Genomic DNA, 23,487 nt, shown 5'->3' on the forward strand with positions numbered 1-23,487 from the left:
TTCCTACCACCCTCTCCCCTTCCCCACTCTCATTCTTTCCCTCCTCCTCCTTCCCCCCTTCCTTTCCCCTCTGCCTTCCCCTCCACTCTCTTTCCTTCCACCCTCCCTTCCCATTCTCTCTTCCTCCCCAACTCTCTCTCCTTCCTTCCCATCATCTCTCTCGTTTCTTCCCCTTTCTCTTTGCCTTCCTTCATTCCCCCTCCCTTTTTCCCCAACCCTCCCTGTCTTCCCTCCTCTCTCCTCTTCCTCTCTATTCTTCCTTCCCCTCCTCTCTTATCTTCCTTAGTTCCCCTGTCTCTCTCTCTCTCCCCCCTCCTACCCTCCCTTACCCCTCCTCTCCCCTTCCCCTCTTTATCCTACATTCCTCTCCTCTCCCTTCTTCCCACCCTTCCTCTTTCCCTCTCTCACCCCTCCTACCCTCCCTCCCCCACCTTCGCCCCTTTCCTACTCCCCCCTCTTCTCTCACCTTCCTTCCTCTTCTACCTCTTTCCCTTTATCTCTCCCTCCTTCTTCCCTCATTCCCCCTCCTACCTCTCTTTCTCACCCTATCTCCCTCCCTCTCCTTCTCTCCCCAACCTTCCTCCCCTCCCTCTGCCACCCTCACCCCTTTCCTACTCCTCCTCCCTCACTTCCTCCTCTCCCTCCCCCCCGCACGTACAAGTTTTCTGCCAGTTTCCTCTGCCTGGGTGTTTTAACAATAAACTCTGCCGAGGCGGCCGGTGATTGGCCGCCTGCGGGTCCTGTCAGTGATCAGAGGGAGGGAGGGAGGGAGTGAGGGAGTGAGGGGTGGGAGGGGGAGGGACGGGACTCACCCTTGACTCGAAGCAAAGTCTTGTCCTGTCATTCACTCGCCGCACGTGGTCCGGGGTCGGCGGCGAGAGGGGGAGCCGGCAGGAGGGGCTGGAACTGCCCGGGGCGGGGAGAAGCCGCCTTGAGTTTCACTTACCCTTGGCTCGCCCGCACTCGCTCTGTCTCTGGAGCGCGTATGGGGGCATCTGCCGGCGAGGACACTGCCTCACCGGTCCGCCGCTCCCGCCCTCGCTCGCTGACAGCGCAGCTCTCCCCGCCGCGATGACTTCGGTGTGGAAGCGGCTCCAGAGGGTTAACAAGCGAGCCTTCAAGTTTCGCTTCGTCGCCTCCTATCAAGAGCTGACCGTCGAATGCACCAAGAAATGGTAAGTTTGCTTCTACTAACTTTCGGGAGCGTCGGCGCTGTTCGGGGGAGCGGATGTGCACTTTATTCCGAGTTGTTTTTTAAACCTGGGGCGAGAGATTAAGGAAGTGAATTGCCTGTCGGCGTCATGTCTGGCTGTCGTTATAATTGCAACCCCTTTTGGCTTCTCCGGGGGGTGGGTGTGTTAAAACTTTTGCTGGTGGCGGCGGGGTGGGGTGGGGGGGGAGCGGTCTGCCCTCCTTGAGAGAGGGGAGATGGCTCGGGTGACAGAGGACGGGATGTCACCCCCACCCCCCGTAGACGGAGGGGAGCTGTCAGTGAGAGAACCGCTCCCAGGACAGTCAAAATAAAAGGAGTCTTTAACTTGGGGCGGGGGGGGGGTGTCCTTTCTCGGCGGGTAAATGCCCCGAAGGCCGTGGGGAGGGGCAGATCGCAGGCAACGGAGCGATCGTAAGGCGAGACGTGGCTGGCAGGCTGGTTCAGAGGTCAGTGCAGGCAGGACGGGCCGAAGGGCCAGCGCCGAGTTTCATCCGTGAGTTGGTGGTACGTGATGGGGAACTGCAACTGAAAAGTCACAGCTCGGAAACGGGCTGTCGGCCCCCCCACACGTCCGGGGCCATCTGTGTACATACTCGCCCAATTGTCTTCATACCCGCTGCCTCTGACAGCTCGTTCTATATACCCTCTGTGGAGGGGAGGATGGGGTTTGGAACCCTTCCCCTTTAAAACAGAGGGGTCGAATGGCTTACTTGAAGATGACTGGGGAGGGGGGCCAGTCTGGATGGGGGCAGTGGATCACGGATCAAGTGATGGGGGGGTGGGCACAGAAGGGGCGGGGAGGGAGGGGGACACAATTGTCTCAGCACTCAAAGTGAGGGCTCATGGGGTGGACAGAAATCGTGGCTGGGGGCTAGTATGAATCCATTGTGCTGAATGGCCTCTTTAGTGGCCCAACCATGGTCATTACTTCCTGTCTGTTGTCAAATGCCTCCGTGTGACCATTCGGCCTGTCAGGAGTCTGCCCGTCCTACCCACGACTGCGTGGGTTTCCCCCCTGCAGCCCGAAGAGGAACGTCCAGTAGGTTAATTGGTCACTTTAAACTGCCCGGTTCCACGCTGTATCTCAATCGGTAAATAAATCTGACAGGAGACTACGGAAGAAAGGGAAGGGGGAGGCACTAAGGTGAGAGAGGGGAATGGGGAATGATGAAGGAGAAGAGGTAATTACTGGAAGTTTGAGAAATGCATAAACGTGTTCCAGGGAACTCTTCTCTGGTATTGGTAGTTGGCTTCTTACCCTCTCCGGTATTGAGATATAGTACAGGGTCTTTTAAGAGTCTCCTGGACAGGGATGTTGACCTTGGAAAAGTAGAGGGTAACCACAGGTAATTTCTAAAGGAAGGAAACGTTCAGCACAGCATTGTGGGACGAAGGGCCTGTATTGTGCTGCAGGTTTTCCGTGTTTCTATCTGCTTTTCTGCGTGTCATCCATGCTGATCATACCGTAGGTGAGTGCACTGATTTAGTGAGAGTTACGGAGAACACGGAGCGCAGGTTAGGGTGAAGTTGCAAAGGACGTATTGAACCGGATAAGGAGTTCAATACTCAATCCTTTCTCTCCAAGAGGACCACGGCCTTACTGTTGGGTCTGGAGGGCTGTGCTGGCTGGAGTCAGGGCTTTGTGCTTCAGTTCTTGGCGTGCCAGACGGGTCAAAGGTTAGAGGTCAGACTAAGAGTGGTCGACCGGCCCGCCAGGTTCAGGGCTGAACAACCCTGACTGGTTCAGACAAAACCATTAGGGAGACAGCAAGGAAGGCTCCTTCTGCACCTGGGTGTTGGTGTTTCTGAGTCTCCGCCCGGGAGATAGTGAAAGCCAAGAGGAAGCTACTGACAGGTGCAGGAGGCCCTGAACGTCGCCAGAGATGAACGACCTTCATTGCTGCCCCAAACAGAGTAACGGGTTCATGTCATTTCAACCATAACTGCTGGTGCAGTACAGTAAAAACAAAACAACGTTCCTCCAGGACCATGATGCTACACAAAACTACACCAGACTACCTGAAACAACACAAAACTACACCAGACTACCTGAAACAACACAAAACTACACCAGACTACCTGAAACGACACAAAACTACACCAGACTACCCGAAACGACACAAAACTACACCAGACTACCTGAAACAACACAAAACTACACGACTACGTGAAACAACACAAAACTACATGAGACTTCAGACCTACACAAGACTACATAAGGTGCACTATACAGTGCAAGACAGTACAATAATTAATAAACAAGACAATCGGCACAGTAAAGGGCAAATTACAATATAGTAATAAATGATGTAAATGTAAACAATGTTTTAACAGGAATTGAGAAAGAAATTAGCAAAAATTGTAAAGGGAGTAGAGTAGTGTTCAGTTGAGTGCATCAGTGTGTGTTTGTGTGTAGGTTGGTGTCAGTCCAGGCTCTGGGTATTGAGGAGTCTGATAGCTTGGGGGGAAAAAACTGTTACATAGTCTGGTCATGAGAGCCCGAATGCACCGGTGCCTTTTCCCAGACGGCAGGAGGGAGAAGAGATTGTATGAGGGGTCCTTCATAATGCTGTTTCCTTTGCGGATGCAGTGTGTAGTGTAAATGTCCGTGATGGCGGGAAGAGAGACCCCGATGATCTTCTCAGCTGACCTCACTATCCGCTACAGGGTCTTGCGATCCGAGACGGTGCAATTTCCAAACCAGGCAGTGATGCAGCTGCTCAGGATACTCTCAATACAACTCCTGTAGAATGTGATGAGGATGGGGGGGTGGAGATTCACTGCTCTCGATACAACCCCTGTAGAATGTGATGGGGGGGGGGAGATTCACTGCTCTCAATACAACCCCTGTAGAATGTGATGAGGATGGGGGGGGGGAGATTCACTGCTCTCGATACAACCCCTGTAGAATGTGATGAGGATGGGGGGGGGGGGGGGGAGATTCACTGCTCTTGATACAACCCCTGTAGAATGTGATGAGGATGGGGGTGGAGATTCACTGCTCTCGATACAACCCCTGTAGAATGTGATGGGGATGGGGGGGAGATTCACTGCTCTCGATACAACCCCTGTAGAATGTGATGGGGATGGGGGGAGGGAGATTCACTGCTCTCGATACAACCCCTGTAGAATGTGATGGGGATGGGGCGGGGGGAGATTCACTGCTCTCGATACAACCCCTGTAGAATGTGATGGGGATGGGGGGGGGTAGATTCACTGCTCTCGATACAACCCCTGTAGAATGTGATGGGGATGGGGCGGGGGGAGATTCACTGCTCTCGATTCAACCCCTGTAGAATGTGATGGGGATGGGGGGGGGGGAGATTCACTGCTCTCGATACAACCCCTGTAGAATGTGATGAGGATGGGGATGGGGGGTGGGAGATGGACTTTCCTCAGCCTTCGCAGAAAGTAGAGACGCTGCCGGGCCTTCTTTGCTCTGGACATGGTGTTGACGGACCAGGCGAGATTCTTCGCCGGGTGAACACCAGGAAATTTGGTGCTGTTAACGATCTCTACCGAGGAGCCGTCGATGTTCAGCGGAGAGTAGTTAGCACGTGTTCCCGAGTCTGGTAGGAGCTGGCTTTCATTTATTGGGATACAGTGCAAATACTACGGTTGTAATGGGGGATTTCAGCATGCAGGTAGACTGGGAGAATCAGGTTGGTACTGGACCCCAAGAAAGGGAGTTTGTGGAGTGCCTCTGAGATGGATTGTTTGAGCAGCTTGTACTGGAGCCTACCAGGGAGAAGGCAATTCTGGATCTATTGTTGTGTAATGAATCGGATTTGATAAAGGAACATGAGGTAAAGGAGCCATTAGGAGTTAGTGACAATGATATAAGTTTTAATCTACAATTTGAGAGGGAGAAGGGAAAATCGGAATTGTCAGTATTACAGTTGAAGAAAGGGGCTATGGAGCCATGAGAGAGGAGCTAGCCAAAGTTGACTGGAAGGGTACCCTAGCGGGGATGACAGTGGAACAACAATGGCAGGTATTTCTGGGAATAATAAAGGAGGTGCAGGATCAGTTCATTCCAAAGAGGAATAAAGATTCTAAGGAGAGTAGGGGGCAACCGTGGCTGACAAGAGAAGTCAAGGACAGTATAAAAATAAATGTATAACAAAGCAAAGATGAGTGGGAAGCCAGAGGATTGGGAAACTTTTAAAGAGCAACAGAAGATAATTAAAAAGGCAATACTGGGAGAAAAGATGAGGTACGAGGGTAAACTAGCCAAGAATATAAAGGAGGATAGTAAAAGCTTCTTTAGCTATGTGAAGAGGAAAAAATTAGTTAAGACCAAAGTTGGGCCCTTGAAGGCAGAAACAGGTGAATTTATTATGGGGAACAAGGAAATGGCAGACGAGTTGAACAGGTACTTTGGATCTGTCTTCACTAGAGAAGACACAGATGTAATAGTGGCCAGAGGACCTAGGGTAACAGAGGAATTGAAGGAAATTCATATCAGGCAGAAAATGGTGTTGGGTAGACTGATGGGACTGAAAGCTGATAAACCCCCAGGGCCTGATGGTCCGCATCCCAGGGTAAGGACATGGCTCTAGAAATCGTGGACGCATTGGTAATCATTTTCCAATGTTCTATAGATTCAGGATCAGTTCCTGAGGATTGGAGGATAGTTAGTGTTATCCCACTTTTTAAGAGAGAAAACAGCAAATTATAGACCAGTTAGCCTGACATCAGTGGTGGGGAAGATGCTGGAGTCAGTTATAAAAGATGAAATAGCGGCACATTTAGGTAGCAGTAACAGGATCGGTCTGAGTCACCATGGTTTTACGAAGGGGAAATCATGCTTGACTAATCTTCTGGAATTTTTTGAGGATGTAACCATGAAAATAGACAAGGGGGAGCCAGTGGATGTAGTGTACCTGGACTTTCAGAGAGCCTTTGATAAGGTCCCACATAGGAGATGATTGGGCAAAATTAGAGCACAGCATATTGGGGGTAGGGTACTGGCATGGACAGAAAATTGGTTGGCAGACAGGAAACAAAGAGAAGGGATTAACAGGTCCTTTTCAGAATGGCAGGCAGTGTCTAGTGGGGTACCGCAAGGCTCGGTGCTGGGACCGCAGCTATTTACAATATACATTAATGATTTAGATGAAGGGATTAAAAGTAACATTAGCAAATTTGCAGATGACACAAAGCTGGGTGGCAGTGTGAATGTGAGGAGGATGCTAGAAGAATGCAGGGTGACTTGGACAGGTTGGGTGAGTGGGCAGATGCATGGCAGATGCAGTTTAATGTGGATAAATGTGAGATTATCCACTTTGGTGGCAAGACCAGGAAGGAAGATTACTATCTGAATGGTGTCAAGTTAGGAAAAGGAAAGTACAATGAGATCTATGTGTCCTTGTTCATCAGTCATTGAAAGTAAGCATGCAGGTACAGCAGGCAGTGAAGAAAGCGAATGGCGTGTTGGCCTTCATAACAAGGGGAGTTGAGTATAGGAGTAAAGAGGTCCTTCTGCAGCTGTACAGGGCCCTGGTGAGACCACACCTGGAGTATTGTGTGCAGTTTTGGTCTCCAAATTTGAGGAAGGACATTCTTGCTATTGAGGGAGTGCAGCATAGGTTCACGAGGTTAATTCCCGGAATGGCAGGACTGTCATATGTTGAAAGATTGGAGCTACTGGGCTTGTATACACTGGAATTTAGAAGGATGAGTCGGGATCTGATTGAAACATATAAAATTATTAAGGGATTGGACACGCTAGAGGCAGGAAAAATGTTCCCGATGTTGGGGGAGTCCAGAACCAGAGGCCACAGTTTAAGAATAAGGGGTAGGCCATTTAGAACGGAGTTGAGGAAAAACTTTTTCACCCAGAGAGTTGTGGATCTGTGGAATGCTCTGCCCCAGAAGGCAGTGGAGGCCAATTCTCTGCATGCTTTCAAGAAAGAGAGAGCTCTTATAGATAGCGGGGTCAAGGGATATGGGGAGAGGGCAGGAACGGGGTACTGATTGTGGATGATCAGCCATGATAACAGTGAATGGTAGCGCTGGCTCAAAGGGCCGAATGGCCTTCTCCTGCACCTACTGTCTATTGAACAGGCCCATCTAGCCGCGTTGCCCAGCCATCTCCCCGATTTAACCCCTGCCTAATCACAGGACAATTTACAATTACCAATCAACCTCCCGACCGGTAGGTCTTTGGGACTGTGGGAGGGGACCAGGGGAAAACCCGACCAGTCACGGGGGGGAGAGCGTGCAAACTCCTTAAAGACAGCGGTGGGGAATGAGCCAAGCGAAAGGTTGTACTAGCCACCCGCTAACGAGCCGACCCCCCCCCCCCCCGCCCCCGGCCCGGTGGCATGTGTTCTCCAGCCTCCGTATCTACTGACCGCCGGGGGAGGGAGCATCCAGGTTAGGTGGGGATGGGGGGGGGGGGTTCTTCGATTATCCCGGCTGCGTTACCGAAACGGCGAGACGTGTAGACGGAGGGAGGCTGGCGTTTAGGTACTTCCGGGACAGCAACGGCGTGAGTGGGATTTAGCAAATCTCCCGCTGCACCGTCCCGTCGTGGACTTTCAGGGCAGGGATGCCGCCAGGCCGAGCACGGCGGGAAATCTCCCTCCGGCACACCTTCCCGGGGCGGCGCAAGTTTCTGAAATCATGAGAGCGCATTTCAAAAGATGAGAACGTAACGGCGGGACAGAAGCTGTCCTTGGGCCTGGTGGAATGATTTATCAAGCATTTGTGTCTCCTGCCTATTGGGGGGGTGGGGAGGGGGTTCTTTGATTATGCTGGCCGCTTTACAGAGGCAGCGGGAGGTAGAGACAGTCAGCGGGGGAGTTGCTGGTATCAGAATCAGGTTTATTATCACCGGCATGTGTTGTGAAATTTGTTAACTTAGCAGCAGATCAGTACAATACATGATAACAGAGGAAAAACTGTATATGTACATATATTAAATAGTTAAGGTAAAGTTCTGTTTTTGAAGTACTTACCCTTTTTTAAAAAAAATAGAGGTAGAGTTCATGGGGTCAATATTCATTCAGAAATCGTATGGCAGAGGGGAAGAAGCTGTTCCTGAATCGCTGAGTGTGTGTCTTCAGGCTCCTGTACCCCCTCCCTGATGGCAGAGGGGAAGAAGCTGTTCCTGAATCGCTGAGTGTGTGTCTTCAGGCTCCTGTACCTCCTCCCTGATGGCAGAGGGAAGAGGCTGTCCCTGAATCGTTGAGTGTGTGTCTTCAGGCTCCTGTACCCCCTCCCTGATGGCAGAGGGGAAGAAGCTGTCCCTGAATCATTGAGTGTGTGTCTTCAGGCTCCTGTACCTCCTCCCTGATGGCAGAGGGGAAGAAGCTGTTCCTGAATCGCTGAGTGTGTGTCTTCAGGCTCCTGTACCTCCTCCCTGATGGCAAAGGGGAAGAAGCTGTTCCTGAATCGCTGAGTTTGTGTCTTCAGGCTCCTGTACCTCCTCCCTGATGGCAGAGGGGAAGAAGCTGTCCCTGAATCGTTGAGTGTGTGTCTTCAGACTCCTGTACCCCCTCCCTGATGGCAAAGGGGAAGAAGCTGTTCCTGAATCGCTGAGTGTGTGTCTTCAGGCTCCTGTACCCCCTCCCTGATGGCAGCAGTGAGAAGAGGGCATGTCCTGGGTGCTGGGGGTCCTTAATGATGGACGCTGCCTTTCTGAGGCATCACTTTGTGAAGACATCCATGGAGGTCAGTGGTCATGATGGAGCTGACTGATTCTACAACTCTCTATCTTCTTTTGGTCCTGTACAGTGGCCCCATGCACCCCCCTCCCCATACCAGACGGCGATGCAGCCAGTCAGAATGCTGTCCACGGTACAGCCGTAGCTGCCTTAGCTGACGTACCCAATCTCCCACGTACGGTGCTTTCTGTTCAAATTGCCGAGGGTCGTCGGGGACGTGCCCGGCTTGCGTCGCCTCCCGAGGAAGGAGAGGCACGTGGTATATCCGTGTGTTTAGACCAGGAAAAGTTTGTGTCGGTCCACGGCCCACGCTCAGGTTGGTGGAACAACACCTTATACTCCGTCTGGCTCGCCTCCAGCCTGGTGGCATGAACATCGATTTCTCAAACTTCCAGTAATTGCCCCTGCTCGCATTCACCATATCCCAATCCCACTTGCCTCTCACCTTGTCTCCTTACCTGCCCATCACCGGTTCTCCCCCTTCTCCAGCCCTTTATCTCTTCCACCAATCAACTCCCAGCTCTTTACTTCATCCCTCCCCCTTCTCCGGGCTTCACCTATCACCTGCCACCTTGTTCTTTTCCTTCCCCGCCCCCTTCTTACCCGACTCCCGATCTCTTCTCTCCAGTCCTGACGAAGGGTCTCGGCCTGCAACGCCGACCGTCTGCCTGGCCTGCTGAGTTCCTCCAGCACTTGGTGTGTGTGTTGCTTTGATTTCCAGCATTTGCAGATTTTATCTTGTTTGCAAGTTGGTGGGCATTATTACCAAGGCTGATGTAGGCTGATTACCCTCTGTTGTTTTGATTTATTCATTTACGGGTTGTGGGCGTCGCCAGCATTTATTGCCCATCCCTGGTTGCCCTTGAGGAGGTGGTGATGAGCTGACTTCTTGAACCGCTGCAGCCCCTGGGGTGTAGGTTCACCCCCAGTGCTGTTAGGGAGGGGATTCCATGATTCTGACCCAGCGACAATGAAGGAACGTGATATGTTTCCGAGCCAGGATGGGGAGTGACTCGGAGGGGGATTTCCAAGTGGGGGTGTTCCCAGGTATCTGCTGTTCTCAGCCTAGACGGTGGTGGTCGTGGGTCTGGGAGGGGCTGCCTCAGGAACGTCGGCCTGTTGTCACAGTGCATCTTGTAGATAGTACACACTGTGGCAACTGTCCGTCCATGGTGGGGGGACTGGATGCTTGTGGAAGGGGTACCGATCGAGTGGGCTGCCTCGTACTGGATGGTGTGGAGCCTCTGGAGTGTTGATGGAGGCTTCACTCACCCAGGCGAGGGGCGAGTATTCCACTGCACTCCTGACCTGAGCCTTGTCGATGGTGGACGGGCTCTGGGGAGTCGGGAGGTGAGTGACACAGGATTCCGAGCCTCTGACCTGCTCTGGTAGTCGGTGTTTATATGGCTAGACCGGTTCAGTTTCCTGTCGATGGTGGACGGGCTCTGGGGAGTCGGGAGGTGAGTGACACAGGATTCCGAGCCTCTGACCTGCTCTGGTAGTCGGTGTTTATATGGCTAGACCGGTTCAGTTTCCTGTCGATGGTGGACGGGCTCTGGGGAGTCGGGAGGTGAGTGACACAGGATTCCGAGCCTCTGACCTGCTCTGGTAGTCGGTGTTTATATGGCTAGACCGGTTCAGTTTCTGTCGATGGTGGACGGGCTCTGGGGAGTCGGGAGGTGAGTGACACAGGATTCCGAGTCTCTGACCTGCTCTGGTAGTCGGTGTTTATATGGCTAGACCGGTTCAGTTTTCAGAATCAGTCTGGTTTATTATCACCGGCATGTGACGTGAAATTTGTTGACTTAACAGCAGCGGTTCAATGCAATACATAATCTAGAAGAAAAATAATAAAAAAATAAATCAACTACGGTATAGAATATTGAATAGAATATAAACCATGCAGAAACAGAAATACTGTATATTAGAAATGTGAAGTGGTTCACGGGTTCAACGTCTATTTAAGAATCAGATGGCAGAGGGGAAGAAGCTGTTCCTGAATCGCTGAGTGTGTGTCTTCAGGCTCCTGTACCTCCTCCCTGATGGCAGAGGGAAAGAAGTTGTTCCTGAATCGCTGCGTGTGTGCCTTCAGGCTCCTGTACCTCCTCCCTGATGGCAGAGGGGAAGAAGCTGTTCCTGAATCGTTGGTTGTGTGTCTCCAGGCTCCTGTACCTCCTCCCTGATGACAGAGGGGAAGAGGTTGTTCCTGAATCGCTGAGTGTGTGTCTTCAGGCTCCTGTACCTCCTCCCTGATGGCAGAGGGGAAGAGGTTGTTCCTGAATCGTTGAGTGTGTGTCTCCAGGCTCCTGTACCTCCTCCCTGATGGCAGAGGGGAAGAAGCTGTTCCTGAATCGTTGAGTGTGTGTCTTCAGGCTCCTGTACCTCCTCCCTGATGGCAGAGGGGAAGAAGCTGTTCCTGAATTGTTGGTTGTGTATCTTCAGGCTCCTGTACCCCCTCCCTGACGGCAGAGGGGAAGAAGCTGTTCCTGAATCACTGAGTGTGTGTCTTCAGGCTCCTGTACCTCCTCCCTGATAGCAGAGGGGAAGAAGCTGTTCCTGAATCACTGAGTGTGTGTCTTCAGGCTCCTGTACCTCCTCCATGATGGTAACAGTGAGGAAACGGCATGTCCTGGGTGATGGGGGTCCTTAATAATGGACGCTGCCTTTCTGAGACACCGCTCCCTGAAGATGTCCTGGGTACTTTGGAGGCTAGATGGAGCTGACTGGATTTACAACCCTCTGCAGCTTCTTTCGGTCCTGTGCGGTAGCCCCTTCCATACCAGACAGTGATGCAGCCTGTCAGAATGCTCTCCATGGTACATCTATAGAAGTTTTTGAGTGTATTTGTTGACATGCCAAATCACTGCAAACTCCTGATGGAGTCACTGTCAAGGGTAAACCCTCTCCCCCCAGGATTTTGATAGTAGGGGATTCAGTGATGGTGATGTCCTCAGGTGAGGGGAACTCAACATGTCACCGATCCACCACGGTAAACATCCTAACAGGATGTGTCATAGCTCCAGGACACTGTGGAGAGTTATGGGCACAGCTCAGCCCGCCTCACAAACCGGCCTCCCCTTCATGGACTGGGTTAGGAGCTCACACACCCAATCAAGGTATGGAGAACAGGAGATGGGACGCTTTGTCGGAGTTGGATTAAGGCATTGGTGAGGACTAACTCGGAGTATCATGTGCAGTCTTGGTCACCTACCGACAAGAAAGAGGCCTTCATGGCCGCGTTGCCACGCACAGCTCCGATCTGCTGATCCAATCTGCAAATGACACGACTTATTTCCGACGTTGATGGGACAGCCCACAGAGAAGGTCAGTGGTGCCAAGAATGCAACCTCTCCCTCACTGTCGAAAAATTGAAGGAGTTAATGGTGGATTACAGGAGTATTGACACCAATGGGACTGCAGCTGAGAGTGTGAGTAGTTTCAAGTTCCTCGGCCTCCACATCACCGAGGACCTCACGTGGTCTCTTTCACCTCAGACGGTTGAGTTAGTTTGGCACAAGTTCCCAAATCCTCAGGACTTTCCACAGGGGCATGATCGAGGGCATCCTGATGGGCTGCATCACTGCCCGGTACGGGAACTGTACCTCCCTCAATCACAGGGGCATGATTGAGGGCATCCTGACTGACTGTATCACTGCCCGGTACGGGAACTGTACCACCCTCAATCACAGGGGCATGATTGAGAGCATCCCGACTGGCTGTATCACTGCCCGGTACGGGAACTGTACCTCCCTCAATCGCAGGGGCATGATTGAGGGCATCCTGACTGACTGTATCACTGCCCGGTACGGGAACTGTACCTCCCTCAATCGCAGGGGCATGATTGAGGGCATCCTGACTGGCTGCATCACTGCCCGGTACGGGAACTGTACCTCCCTCAATCGCAGGGGCATGATTGAGGGCATCCTGACTGACTGTATCACTGCCCGGTACGGGAACTGTACCTCCCTCAATCACAGGGGCATGATTGAGGGCATCCTGACGGGCTGCATCACTGCCCGGTACGGGAACTGTACCTCCCTCAATCACAGGGGCATGATTGAGGGCATCCTGACGGGCTGCATCACTGCCCGGTACAGGAACTGTACCTCCCTCAATCGCAAGGGCATGATTGAGAGCATCCTGACTGACTGTATCACTGCCTGGTACGGGAACTGTACCTCCCTCAATCGCAGGGGCATGATTGAGGGCATCCTGACTGACTGTATCACTGCCCGGTACGGGAACTGTACCTCCCTCAATCGCAGGGGCATGATTGAGGGCATCCTGACTGACTGTATCACTGCCCGGTACGGGAACTGTACCACCCTCAATCACAGGGGCATGATTGAGAGCATCCCGACTGGCTGTATCACTGCCCGGTACGGGAACTGTACCTCCCTCAATCACAGGGGCATGATTGAGGGCATCCTGACGGGCTGCATCACTGCCCGGTACAGGAACTGTACCTCCCTCAATCGCAAGGGCATGATTGAGAGCATCCTGACTGACTGCATCACTGCCCGGTACGGGAATTGTACCTCCCTCAATCGCAGGACTCTGCAGAGAGTGGTGCGGACAGCCCAGCGCATCTGTAGATGGGAACTTCCCACGATTCAGGACATTTACAGAGACAGGTGTGTAAAAAGGGCCCGAAGGGTCATCGGCGGCTCCAGTTACCCCAACCACAAACTGTTTCAGTACCACAGCATTAAGGCCAGGCCAACAGGCTCCTGAACAGCTTCTTCTGCCAGAGGATGGTGAATCTGTGGAATTTGTTGCCATAGGTGTCTGCAGAGGCCAAGCCCAAAGTTCCCTCTAATTTGTAACAACCATTGTGCTTAAAACAAAAACTTGTGCTGTGCGGTTTATTGCCCAGTGACAACAACACGTGCGCTCAAAATAATTTCGATAAAAACGGTATAAAGAAGCCCATTTTAAGATCTGCAGAGATGTAAAATCAACGTTGTCAGCAGCGTCCGTATCAGAAACTGGAGAAGGAAATGAGACTGCGTGCGATCATGAAGCATACGTAACGTGCCGAAGCGATTGTCTGTGTGTCTGAGTGTGAGTGTGTGTCTGAGTGTGAGTGTGTGTCTGAGTGTGAGTGTGTGTCTGAGTGTGAGTGTGTGTCTGAGTGTGAGTGTCTGTCTGAGTGTGAGTGTGTGTCTGAGTGTCTGTCTGAGTGTGAGTGTGTGTCTGACTGTGAGTGTGTGTCTGAGTGTGAGTGTGTGTCTGAGTGTGTGTCTGAGTGTGAGTGTGTGTCTGAGTGTCTGTCTGAGTGTGAGTGTGTGTCTGAGTGTGAGTCTGACTGTGAGTGTGTGTCTGAGTGTGAGTGTGTGTCTGAGTGTGAGTGTGTGTCTGAGTGTGTGTCTGAGTGTGAGTGTGTGTCTGAGTGTCTGTCTGAGTGTGAGTGTGTGTCTGACTGTGAGTGTGTGTCTGAGTGTGAGTGTGTGTCTGAGTGTGAGTGTGTGTCTGAGTGTGAGTGTGTGTCTGACTGTGAGTGTGTGTCTGAGTGGGGACACTTTAGAAGGAGAGTTGGTCAAGTCATTGGGTGAAGTTGTGGTTCAAGGTAAATCTGTTAACAAAGTTAGTAGATTTCAAAGTTAGTAATTTATGAAAAATACAAACAAAAACAAAGACTGACCAAAAAAATGTGCAAAAGAAGATCACTCATGTACACATTTTTTAACAAGCTGACTACAATCTTCAATGCGGTGGTGAGCTGGGGCAATGGCATCAACACGGGTGAGGCCAACAGGCTCGATAAACTGATTAGAAAGCCTGGCTCTGTTATAGGAGTCAAACTGGACACGCTGGGGGCTGTGACAGAACAAAGGACCCGACGGAAAACCCTGGCGATTCTGGACAATGTTTCTCACCCTCTGTGTGCCTCCTTGGCTGAACGGAGGAACACTTTCAGTAACAGACTGAGACAACTGCGCTGCTCCAAATATTGCTCTATGAGTTCATCCTTACCCTCGGCCATTGGGCTCGATAATGAGCCGACCTACAGCCGGGGAAGTGATGACCCCCCCCCCCCCCACCACTGTTAGACTGTTTGTGGTAACTTATTTTTTTCCTTCTTAATTCTCCTCTAATATTTGTTTATCTGTGCACTTGTAATACTACTGTGACACTGTAATCTCATTTGGGATCAATAAAGTATCTATCTAAATAATACTGATAGTAAAGAGTCCTTGAAAGTGAGTCTGAGGGTTGCGGAGTCAGTTCAGAGTTGAGGTGAGTGAAGTTACCCTCACCGGTTCAGGAGCCTGATGGTCGAGGGGTAATAACTGTCACTGAACCTGGTGGTGTGGGACCTGATGGTCGAAGGGTGATAACTGTCCCTGAACCTGATGGTCGAAGGGTGATAACTGTCCCTGAACCTGGTTGTGTGGGACCTGATGGTTGAGGGGTGATAACTGTCCCTGAACCTGGTGGTGTGGGACCTGATGGTTGAGGGGTAATAACTGTCACTGAACCTGGTGGTGTGGGACCTGACGGTTGAGGGGTGATAACTGTCCCTGAACCTGGTGGTGTGGGACCTGATGGTTGAGGGGTGATAACTGTCCCTGAACCTGGTGGTGTGGGACCTGATGGTTGAGGGGTAATAACTGTCACTGAACCTGGTGGTGTGGGACCTGACGGTTGAGGGGTGATAACTGTCCCTGAACCTGGTGGTGTGGGACCTGATGGTTGAGGGATAATAACTGTCACTGAACCTGGTTGTGTGGGACCTGATGGTTGAGGGGAGATAACTGTCCCTGAACCCGGTGGTGTGGGACCTGATGGTTGAGGGGTGATAACTGTCCCTGAACCTGGTGGTGTGGGACCTGACGGTTGAGGGGTGATAACTGTCCCTGAACCTGGTGGTGTGGGACCTGATGGTTGAGGTGATAACTGTCCCTGAACCTGGTGGTGTGGGACCTGATGGTTGAGGGGTGATAACTGTCACTGAACCTGGTGGTGTGGGACCTGACAGTTGAGGGGTGATAACTGTCCCTGAACCTGGTGGTGTGGGACCTGATGGTTGAGGGGTAATAACTGTCACTGAACCTGGTTGTGTGGGACCTGATGGTCGAGGGGTGATAACTGTCCCTGAACCTGGTGGAGTGGGACCTGATGGTCGAGGGGTGATAACTGTCCCTGAAGCTGGTGGTGTGGGACCTGATGGTTGAGGGGTGATAACTGTCCCTGAACCTGGGGGTGTGGGACCTGATGGTTGAGGGGTAATAACTGTCACTGAATCTGGTGGTGTGGGACCTGACGGTTGAGGGGTGATAACTGTCCCTGAACCTGGTGGTGTGGGACCTGACGGTTGAGGGGTGATAACTGTCCCTGAACCTGGTGGTGTGGGACCTGATGGTTGAGGGGTAATAACTGTCACTGAACCTGGTGGTGTGGGATCTGATGGTTGAGGGGTGATAACTGTCCCTGAACCTGGGGGTGTGGGACCTGATGGTTGAGGGGTGATAACTGTCACTGAACCTGGTGGTGTGGGTCCTGATGGTTGAGGGGTGATAACTGTCCCTGAACCTGGTGGTGTGTGACCTGATCGTTGAGGGGTGATAACTGTCCCTGAACCTGGTGGTGTGGGACCTGACGGTTGAGGGGTGATAACTGTCCCTGAACCTGCTGGTGTGGGACCTGAGGCTCCTTTGCCTTCTTCCTGAAGGCAGCAGGGAGAAGAGAGTCTGGCCTGCATGGTTTGGATCCTTCACGCCGGACGCTGCTTTCCTGTGCCGGCACTCCAAGTAGATGCGCTCGGCGGTGGGGAGGGCTTTACCTGTGACGGACTGGCCTGTGTTCGCCAAGTTTGTCCTCTTTTCTGTTCCTGGGCACGTGCCAGGCCGCGATGCAACCAGTCAAGATATACTTCACTGTGCATTAAGTGAATATAGAACCGTATAACACAAAACAGGGTTCTCGGCCTACCTCAGTCCACTGTCCTCTGCCGTCAATTTCCTCCTCCTTCAGTCCCTTTACCTCTTCCACCTATCAGGCCTCCAGATTCTCGCTTCATCCCCCCCTCCACCTTCCCCTCACCTACCACCTTCCTGCTTGTACTCCTGCCCCTCCACCCCCCCCCCCCCCCACACTTCCTTTCCTGCTCTGATGAACTGTTCTTGGCCCAAAACGTTGACTCTATTCCTCTCCACAGATGCTGCCTGAATCAGAATCTGGTTTATTATCACCGGCATGTGTTGTGAAATTTGTTAACTTAGCAGCAGCAGTTCAATGCAATACATAATATAACTCTGTGTCTGACCCGGGAGAGTGTGATGGGAGGGTGTGGAGGGAGCTTCACTCTGTGTCTGACCCCGGGAGTGTGTGATGGGACGGTGTGGAGGTAGCTTCACTCTGTGTCTGACCCCAGGAGTGTGTGATGGGACAGTGTGGAGGGAGATTCACTCTGTGTCTGACCCCGGGAGTGTGTGATGGGACGGTGTGGAGGGAGATTCACTCTGTGTCTGACCCCGGGAGTGTGTGATGGGACGGTGTGGAGGGAGATTCACTCGGTGTCTGACCCCGGGAGTGTGTGATGGGACGGTGTGGAGGGAGATTCGCTCTGTGTCTGACCCCGGGAGTGTGTGATGGGACGGTGTGGAGGGAGATTCACTCTGTGTCTGACCCCGGGAGTGTGTGATGGGACGGTGTGGAGGGAGATTCACCCTGTGTCTGACCCGGGAGTGTGTGATGGGACGGTGTGGAGGGTGTCTGACCCCGGGAGTGTGTGATGGGACGGTGTGGAGGGTGTCTGACCCCGGGAGTGTGTGATGGGACGGTGTGGAGGGAGATTCACTCTGTCTGTGACTCCATCTCCCTGCCAAGGGAGTGTCACTGTTTGAACACTGACGTCACACCACTAACAAAGGGGGAGAACAATGGTATTTGTTTATTTCCTAAAATAGAAAAGCTAAACCACGATTGTAACCAAATGAGGCTTGCTCATCCTTTGCTGATTAGGTGGGGTCCTGTACTGGTGTGAATATTGAACTATTGCCCATTACATACTCCTGACTCCAACTTGGCTGAAGTTACAGACAAAGTGAAAATTGAGTACAGGAGATGGGATGTTATGCTGAAGTTGTACAAGATGTAGGTGAGGCCTAATTTAGAGTATTGTGTGCAGTTTTGGTCACCGACCTACAGGAAAGATGTAAATAAGGTTGAACGAGTACAGAGAAAATTTACAGGGATGTTGCCGGGTCTGGAGGACCCGAGTTAGAAGGAAAGATTGAACAGGTTAGGACTGTATTCCTTAGAACAAAGTGAGAGGAGAGTTGACAGAGGTATACATAATTATGAGGGGTAAAGATAGGGTAAATGCAAGCAGGCTTTTTCCACAAACAAGAGAAGCTGTGCAGACTGGAGATCTGAGCAACACACACAAAATGCCGGAGGAACTCTGCCGGCCGGGCAGCGTCTGGGGGGGGTGCGGAGAGGGCTTTTTCCCACTGAGGTTTTTCTACTGTGCTGCCTGAAAGGGTGGGCATTGGGGGATTTGATCCCAGTGCAGGTCGGTGGGGGTGGTAGGCCATTAAAATGGCTCAGCCCGGACTAGATGGGCCGAATGGCTCGTCTGGCTCTGTGACCCTGGGACAATTAACCAGGGTAATGGCTCTAAAACTTTGGAAGGCCGATGGGGGCTCGAAGGTCAGACGACGACCCTCAGTGCTGACACGACAGGTGACGGTGGAAGTTCGTAGAAAGAGAAAAGCTTGTCCTGCTTACTGTTCATACGGATCAGCTCACTTCGTTCCGCTAGAATAAGGTGAAGCAAAAACAGGATACGTAAGAACACAAGGAACGGGAGCAGGAGTCGGCCATCGGCCCATCGAGCCTGCCCCACCGTTCAGTAAGATCATGGCTGATCTGGCCACGGACTCATCTCCACCGACCTGCCCTCTCCCCATCACCCTCAACTCCCCTTCTAGGCAAAAATCGATCCAACCTATTTACTGAGGAAGCTCCACTGCTTCACTGGGCAGAGAATTCCACAGATTCCCCACTCTCTGGGAAAAGCAGTCCCTCCTCATCTCCTTCCCAGATCTACTCCCCGAATCTCGAGGCTGTGTCCCCTAGTTCTAGTCTCACCTACCAGTGGAAACAACTTTCCTACTTCTATCCCTTTCATAATCTTATATGTTTCTATAAGATCTCCTCTCATTCTTCTGAATTCCAGTGAGTACAGTCCCAGGCGACTCAATCTCTCCTCATAGTCTAATCCCCTCATCTCTGGTGAGCCTCCTCTGCACCGCCTCCAAAGCCAGTATATCCTTCCCCAAGTCAGGAGACCAGGACTGCACACGGTACTCCGGGTGCAGCCTCACCAGTACCCTGTACAGTCGCAGCATGACCTCCCTGCGCGTAAAAGCAGAATAAGGTGCAACAGCAATGCCAGCACTCACTAGGGTGCAAGATTGGAATGGGGCAAGTTGTGAGGTCGTCAGTCCGCCTCCTCTCCCTAAGCGGTGTGCGATGACTCTCATGAGGGGTGGAAGCCGTCCTTGAGCCTGGTGGGACGTGCTTTCAGACTTAAGCATCTTCTGCCCGATCGGTGGGGGAGAGGTAATGTCCAGGGTGCCCGCTGAGGCGGTGAGAAGGTGGGGAAGGGGTTTGGGACCCGAGTGACCGCGCCCATCTACCTCCCCGTGGTGAGCTGTGGAGACGTCTCCACTCCCAGTCCGAGACTCCCGAACCATCCCCTTCCCGAGCAAACCCCTCCCCCAATAGGTTCCCCATTTCGTAAGGAACCGAGCTGCCTCCGGGAGAGGAAGTCCTGTGGAAATGGGGAAGCAGGAACAGAGTTCATGTCTTCTGTTAACCCAGTATGCACCGAGAGGTCCTGGGACCTCAAACCTCCCCCACCCACCCCCCCACCGCCTCAGAAGCCCTGCCCTCTTCACCCATGGGTCCTGGGACCTCACCCCCTGTCCCAGGAGACCAATCCCCTTTGACCTCACTGCCTGTCCCAGGAGACCAATCCCCTTTGATCTCACCCCCTGTCCCAGGAGACCAATCCCCTTTGACCTCACTGCCTGTCCCAGGAGACCAATCCCCTGACCTCACCCCCTGTCCCAGGAGACCAATCCCCTTTGACCTCACTGCCTGTCCCAGGAGACCAATCCCCTTTGATCTCACCCCCTGTCCCAGGAGACCAATCCCCTTTGACCTCACTGCCTGTCCCAGGAGACCAATCCCCTTTGACCTCACCCCCTGTCCCAGGAGACCAATCCCCTTTGACCTCACTGCCTGTCCCAGGAGCCCAATCCCCTTTGATCTCACACCCTGTCCCAGGAGACCAATCCCCTTTGACCTCACTGCCTGTCCCAGGAGCCCAATCCCCTTTGACCTTTGGTTTCAAGACCTCACCCCCTGTCCCAGGAGCCCAATCCCCTTTGACCTCACCCCCTGTCCCAGGAGACCAATCCCCTGACCTCACCCCCTGTCCCAGGAGCCCGATCCCCTTTGACCTCACCGCCTGTCCCAGGAGCCCGATCCCCTTTGACCTCACCCCCTGTCCCAGGAGCCCAATCCCCTTTGACCTCACCCCCTGTCCCAGGAGCCCAATCCCCTTTGACCTCACCCCCTGTCCCAGGAGACCAATCCCCTTTGACCTCACCCCCTGACCCAGGAGACCAATCCCCTTTGACCTCACCCCCTGTCCCAGGAGCCCAATCCCCTTTGACCTCACCCCCTGACCCAGGAGACCAATCCCCTTTGGTTTCAAGACCTCACCCCCTGTCCCAGGAGACTAATCCCCTTTGACCTCACCCCCTGTCCCAGGAGACCAATCCCCTTTGACCTCACCCCCTGACCCAGGAGACCAATCCCCTTTGACCTCACTGCCTGTCCCAGGAGACCAATCCCCTTTGACCTCACTCCCTGTCCCAGGAGCCCAATCCCCTTTGACCTCACCCCCTGTCCCAGGAGCCCAATCCCCTTTGACCTCACCCCCTGTCCCAGGAGCCCAATCCCCTTTGACCTCACCCCCTGTCCCAGGAGACCAATCCCCTTTGACCTTTGGTTTCAAGACCTCACCCCCTGTCCCAGGAGCCCAATCCCCTTTGACCTTTGGTTTCAAGACCTCACCCCCTGTCCCAGGAGACCAATCCCCTTTGACCTCACCCCCTGTCCCAGGAGACCAATCCCCTTTGACCTCACCCCCTGACCCAGGAGCCCAATCCCCTTTGACCTCACCCCCTGTCCCAGGAGCCCAATCCCCTTTGACCTCACCCCCTGACCCAGGAGACCAATCCCCTTTGGTTTCAAGACCTCACCCCCTGTCCCAGGAGACTAATCCCCTTTGACCTCACCCCCTGTCCCAGGAGACCAATCCCCTTTGACCTCACCCCCTGACCCAGGAGACCAATCCCCTTTGACCTCACTGCCTGTCCCAGGAGACCAATCCCCTTTGACCTCACTCCCTGTCCCAGGAGCCCAATCCCCTTTGACCTCACCCCCTGTCCCAGGAGCCCAATCCCCTTTGACCTCACCCCCTGACCCAGGAGACCAATCCCCTTTGGTTTCAAGACCTCACCCCCTGTCCCAGGAGACTAATCCCCTTTGACCTCACCCCCTGTCCCAGGAGACCAATCCCCTTTGACCTCACCCCCTGACCCAGGAGACCAATCCCCTTTGACCTCACTGCCTGTCCCAGGAGACCAATCCCCTTTGACCTCACTCCCTGTCCCAGGAGCCCAATCCCCTTTGACCTCACCCCCTGTCCCAGGAGCCCAATCCCCTTTGACCTCACCCCCTGTCCCAGGAGCCCAATCCCCTTTGACCTCACCCCCTGTCCCAGGAGCCCAATCCCCTTTGACCTCACCCCCTGTCCCAGGAGCCCAATCCCCTTTGACCTTTGGTTTCAAGACCTCACCCCCTGTCCCAGGAGACCAATCCCCTTTGACCTCACCCCCTGTCCCAGGAGACCAATCCCCTTTGACCTCACCCCCTGTCCCAGGAGCCCAATCCCCTTTGACCTCACCCCCTGTCCCAGGAGCCCAATCCCCTTTGACCTCACCCCCTGACCCAGGAGACCAATCCCCTTTGGTTTCAAGACCTCACCCCCTGTCCCAGGAGACTAATCCCCTTTGACCTCACCCCCTGTCCCAGGAGACCAATCCCCTTTGGTTTCAAGACCTCACCCCCTGTCCCAGGAGACTAATCCCCTTTGACCTCACCCCCTGTCCCAGGAGACCAATCCCCTTTGACCTCACCCCCTGACCCAGGAGACCAATCCCCTTTGACCTCACTGCCTGTCCCAGGAGACCAATCCCCTTTGACCTCACTCCCTGTCCCAGGAGCCCAATCCCCTTTGACCTCACCCCCTGTCCCAGGAGACCAATCCCCTTTGACCTTTGGTTTCAAGACCTCACCCCCTGTCCCAGGAGCCCAATCCCCTTTGACCTTTGGTTTCAAGACCTCACCCCCTGTCCCAGGAGACCAATCCCCTTTGACCTCACCCCCTGTCCCAGGAGACCAATCCCCTTTGACCTCACCCCCTGACCCAGGAGCCCAATCCCCTTTGACCTCACCCCCTGTCCCAGGAGCCCAATCCCCTTTGACCTCACCCCCTGTCCCAGGAGCCCAATCCCCTTTGACCTCACCCCCTGACCCAGGAGACCAATCCCCTTTGGTTTCAAGACCTCACCCCCTGTCCCAGGAGACTAATCCCCTTTGACCTCACCCCCTGTCCCAGGAGACCAATCCCCTTTGACCTCACCCCCTGACCCAGGAGACCAATCCCCTTTGACCTCACTGCCTGTCCCAGGAGACCAATCCCCTTTGACCTCACTCCCTGTCCCAGGAGCCCAATCCCCTTTGACCTCACCCCCTGTCCCAGGAGCCCAATCCCCTTTGACCTCACCCCCTGTCCCAGGAGCCCAATCCCCTTTGACCTCACCCCCTGACCCAGGAGACCAATCCCCTTTGGTTTCAAGACCTCACCCCCTGTCCCAGGAGACTAATCCCCTTTGACCTCACCCCCTGTCCCAGGAGACCAATCCCCTTTGACCTCACCCCCTGACCCAGGAGACCAATCCCCTTTGACCTCACTGCCTGTCCCAGGAGACCAATCCCCTTTGACCTCACTCCCTGTCCCAGGAGCCCAATCCCCTTTGACCTCACCCCCTGTCCCAGGAGCCCAATCCCCTTTGACCTCACCCCCTGTCCCAGGAGCCCAATCCCCTTTGACCTCACCCCCTGTCCCAGGAGCCCAATCCCCTTTGACCTCACCCGCTGTCCCAGGAGCCCAATCCCCTTTGACCTTTGGTTTCAAGACCTCACCCCCTGTCCCAGGAGACCAATCCCCTTTGACCTCACCCCCTGTCCCAGGAGACCAATCCCCTTTGACCTCACCCCCTGACCCAGGAGCCCAATCCCCTTTGACCTCACCCCCTGTCCCAGGAGCCCAATCCCCTTTGACCTCACCCCCTGACCCAGGAGACCAATCCCCTTTGGTTTCAAGACCTCACCCCCTGTCCCAGGAGACTAATCCCCTTTGACCTCACCCCCTGTCCCAGGAAACCAATCCCCTTTGACCTCACCCCCTGACCCAGGAGACCAATCCCCTTTGACCTCACTGCCTGTCCCAGG

General features: G+C 53.5%; 1 protein-coding gene across 6 annotated transcripts in view; it reads left to right on the forward strand.

Annotated features, from left to right (window-relative positions):
• Window positions 1-676: 676 nt before the first annotated feature.
• Window positions 677-23,487, forward strand: part of LOC132383941 (EH domain-binding protein 1-like) — a 142,707-nt gene continuing 119,896 nt past the window's right edge. For 3 of the 6 annotated variants that reach the window (XM_059955127.1, XM_059955131.1, XM_059955130.1), the window contains exon 1: window positions 780-1,175. In XM_059955127.1, coding sequence (XP_059811110.1) covers window positions 1,072-1,175 — 104 coding nt within the window. In that variant the 5' untranslated portion in view covers window positions 780-1,071. Of the gene's footprint in view, window positions 1,176-23,487 lie in introns of all 6 variants that reach the window. The other 3 variants (XM_059955132.1, XM_059955129.1, XM_059955128.1) reach the window with 3 other exon arrangements.

The sequence above is a fragment of the Hypanus sabinus genome, chromosome 31 (genome assembly GCF_030144855.1).
Source record: "Hypanus sabinus isolate sHypSab1 chromosome 31, sHypSab1.hap1, whole genome shotgun sequence".
NCBI classification, from domain to species: domain Eukaryota; kingdom Metazoa; phylum Chordata; class Chondrichthyes; order Myliobatiformes; family Dasyatidae; genus Hypanus; species Hypanus sabinus.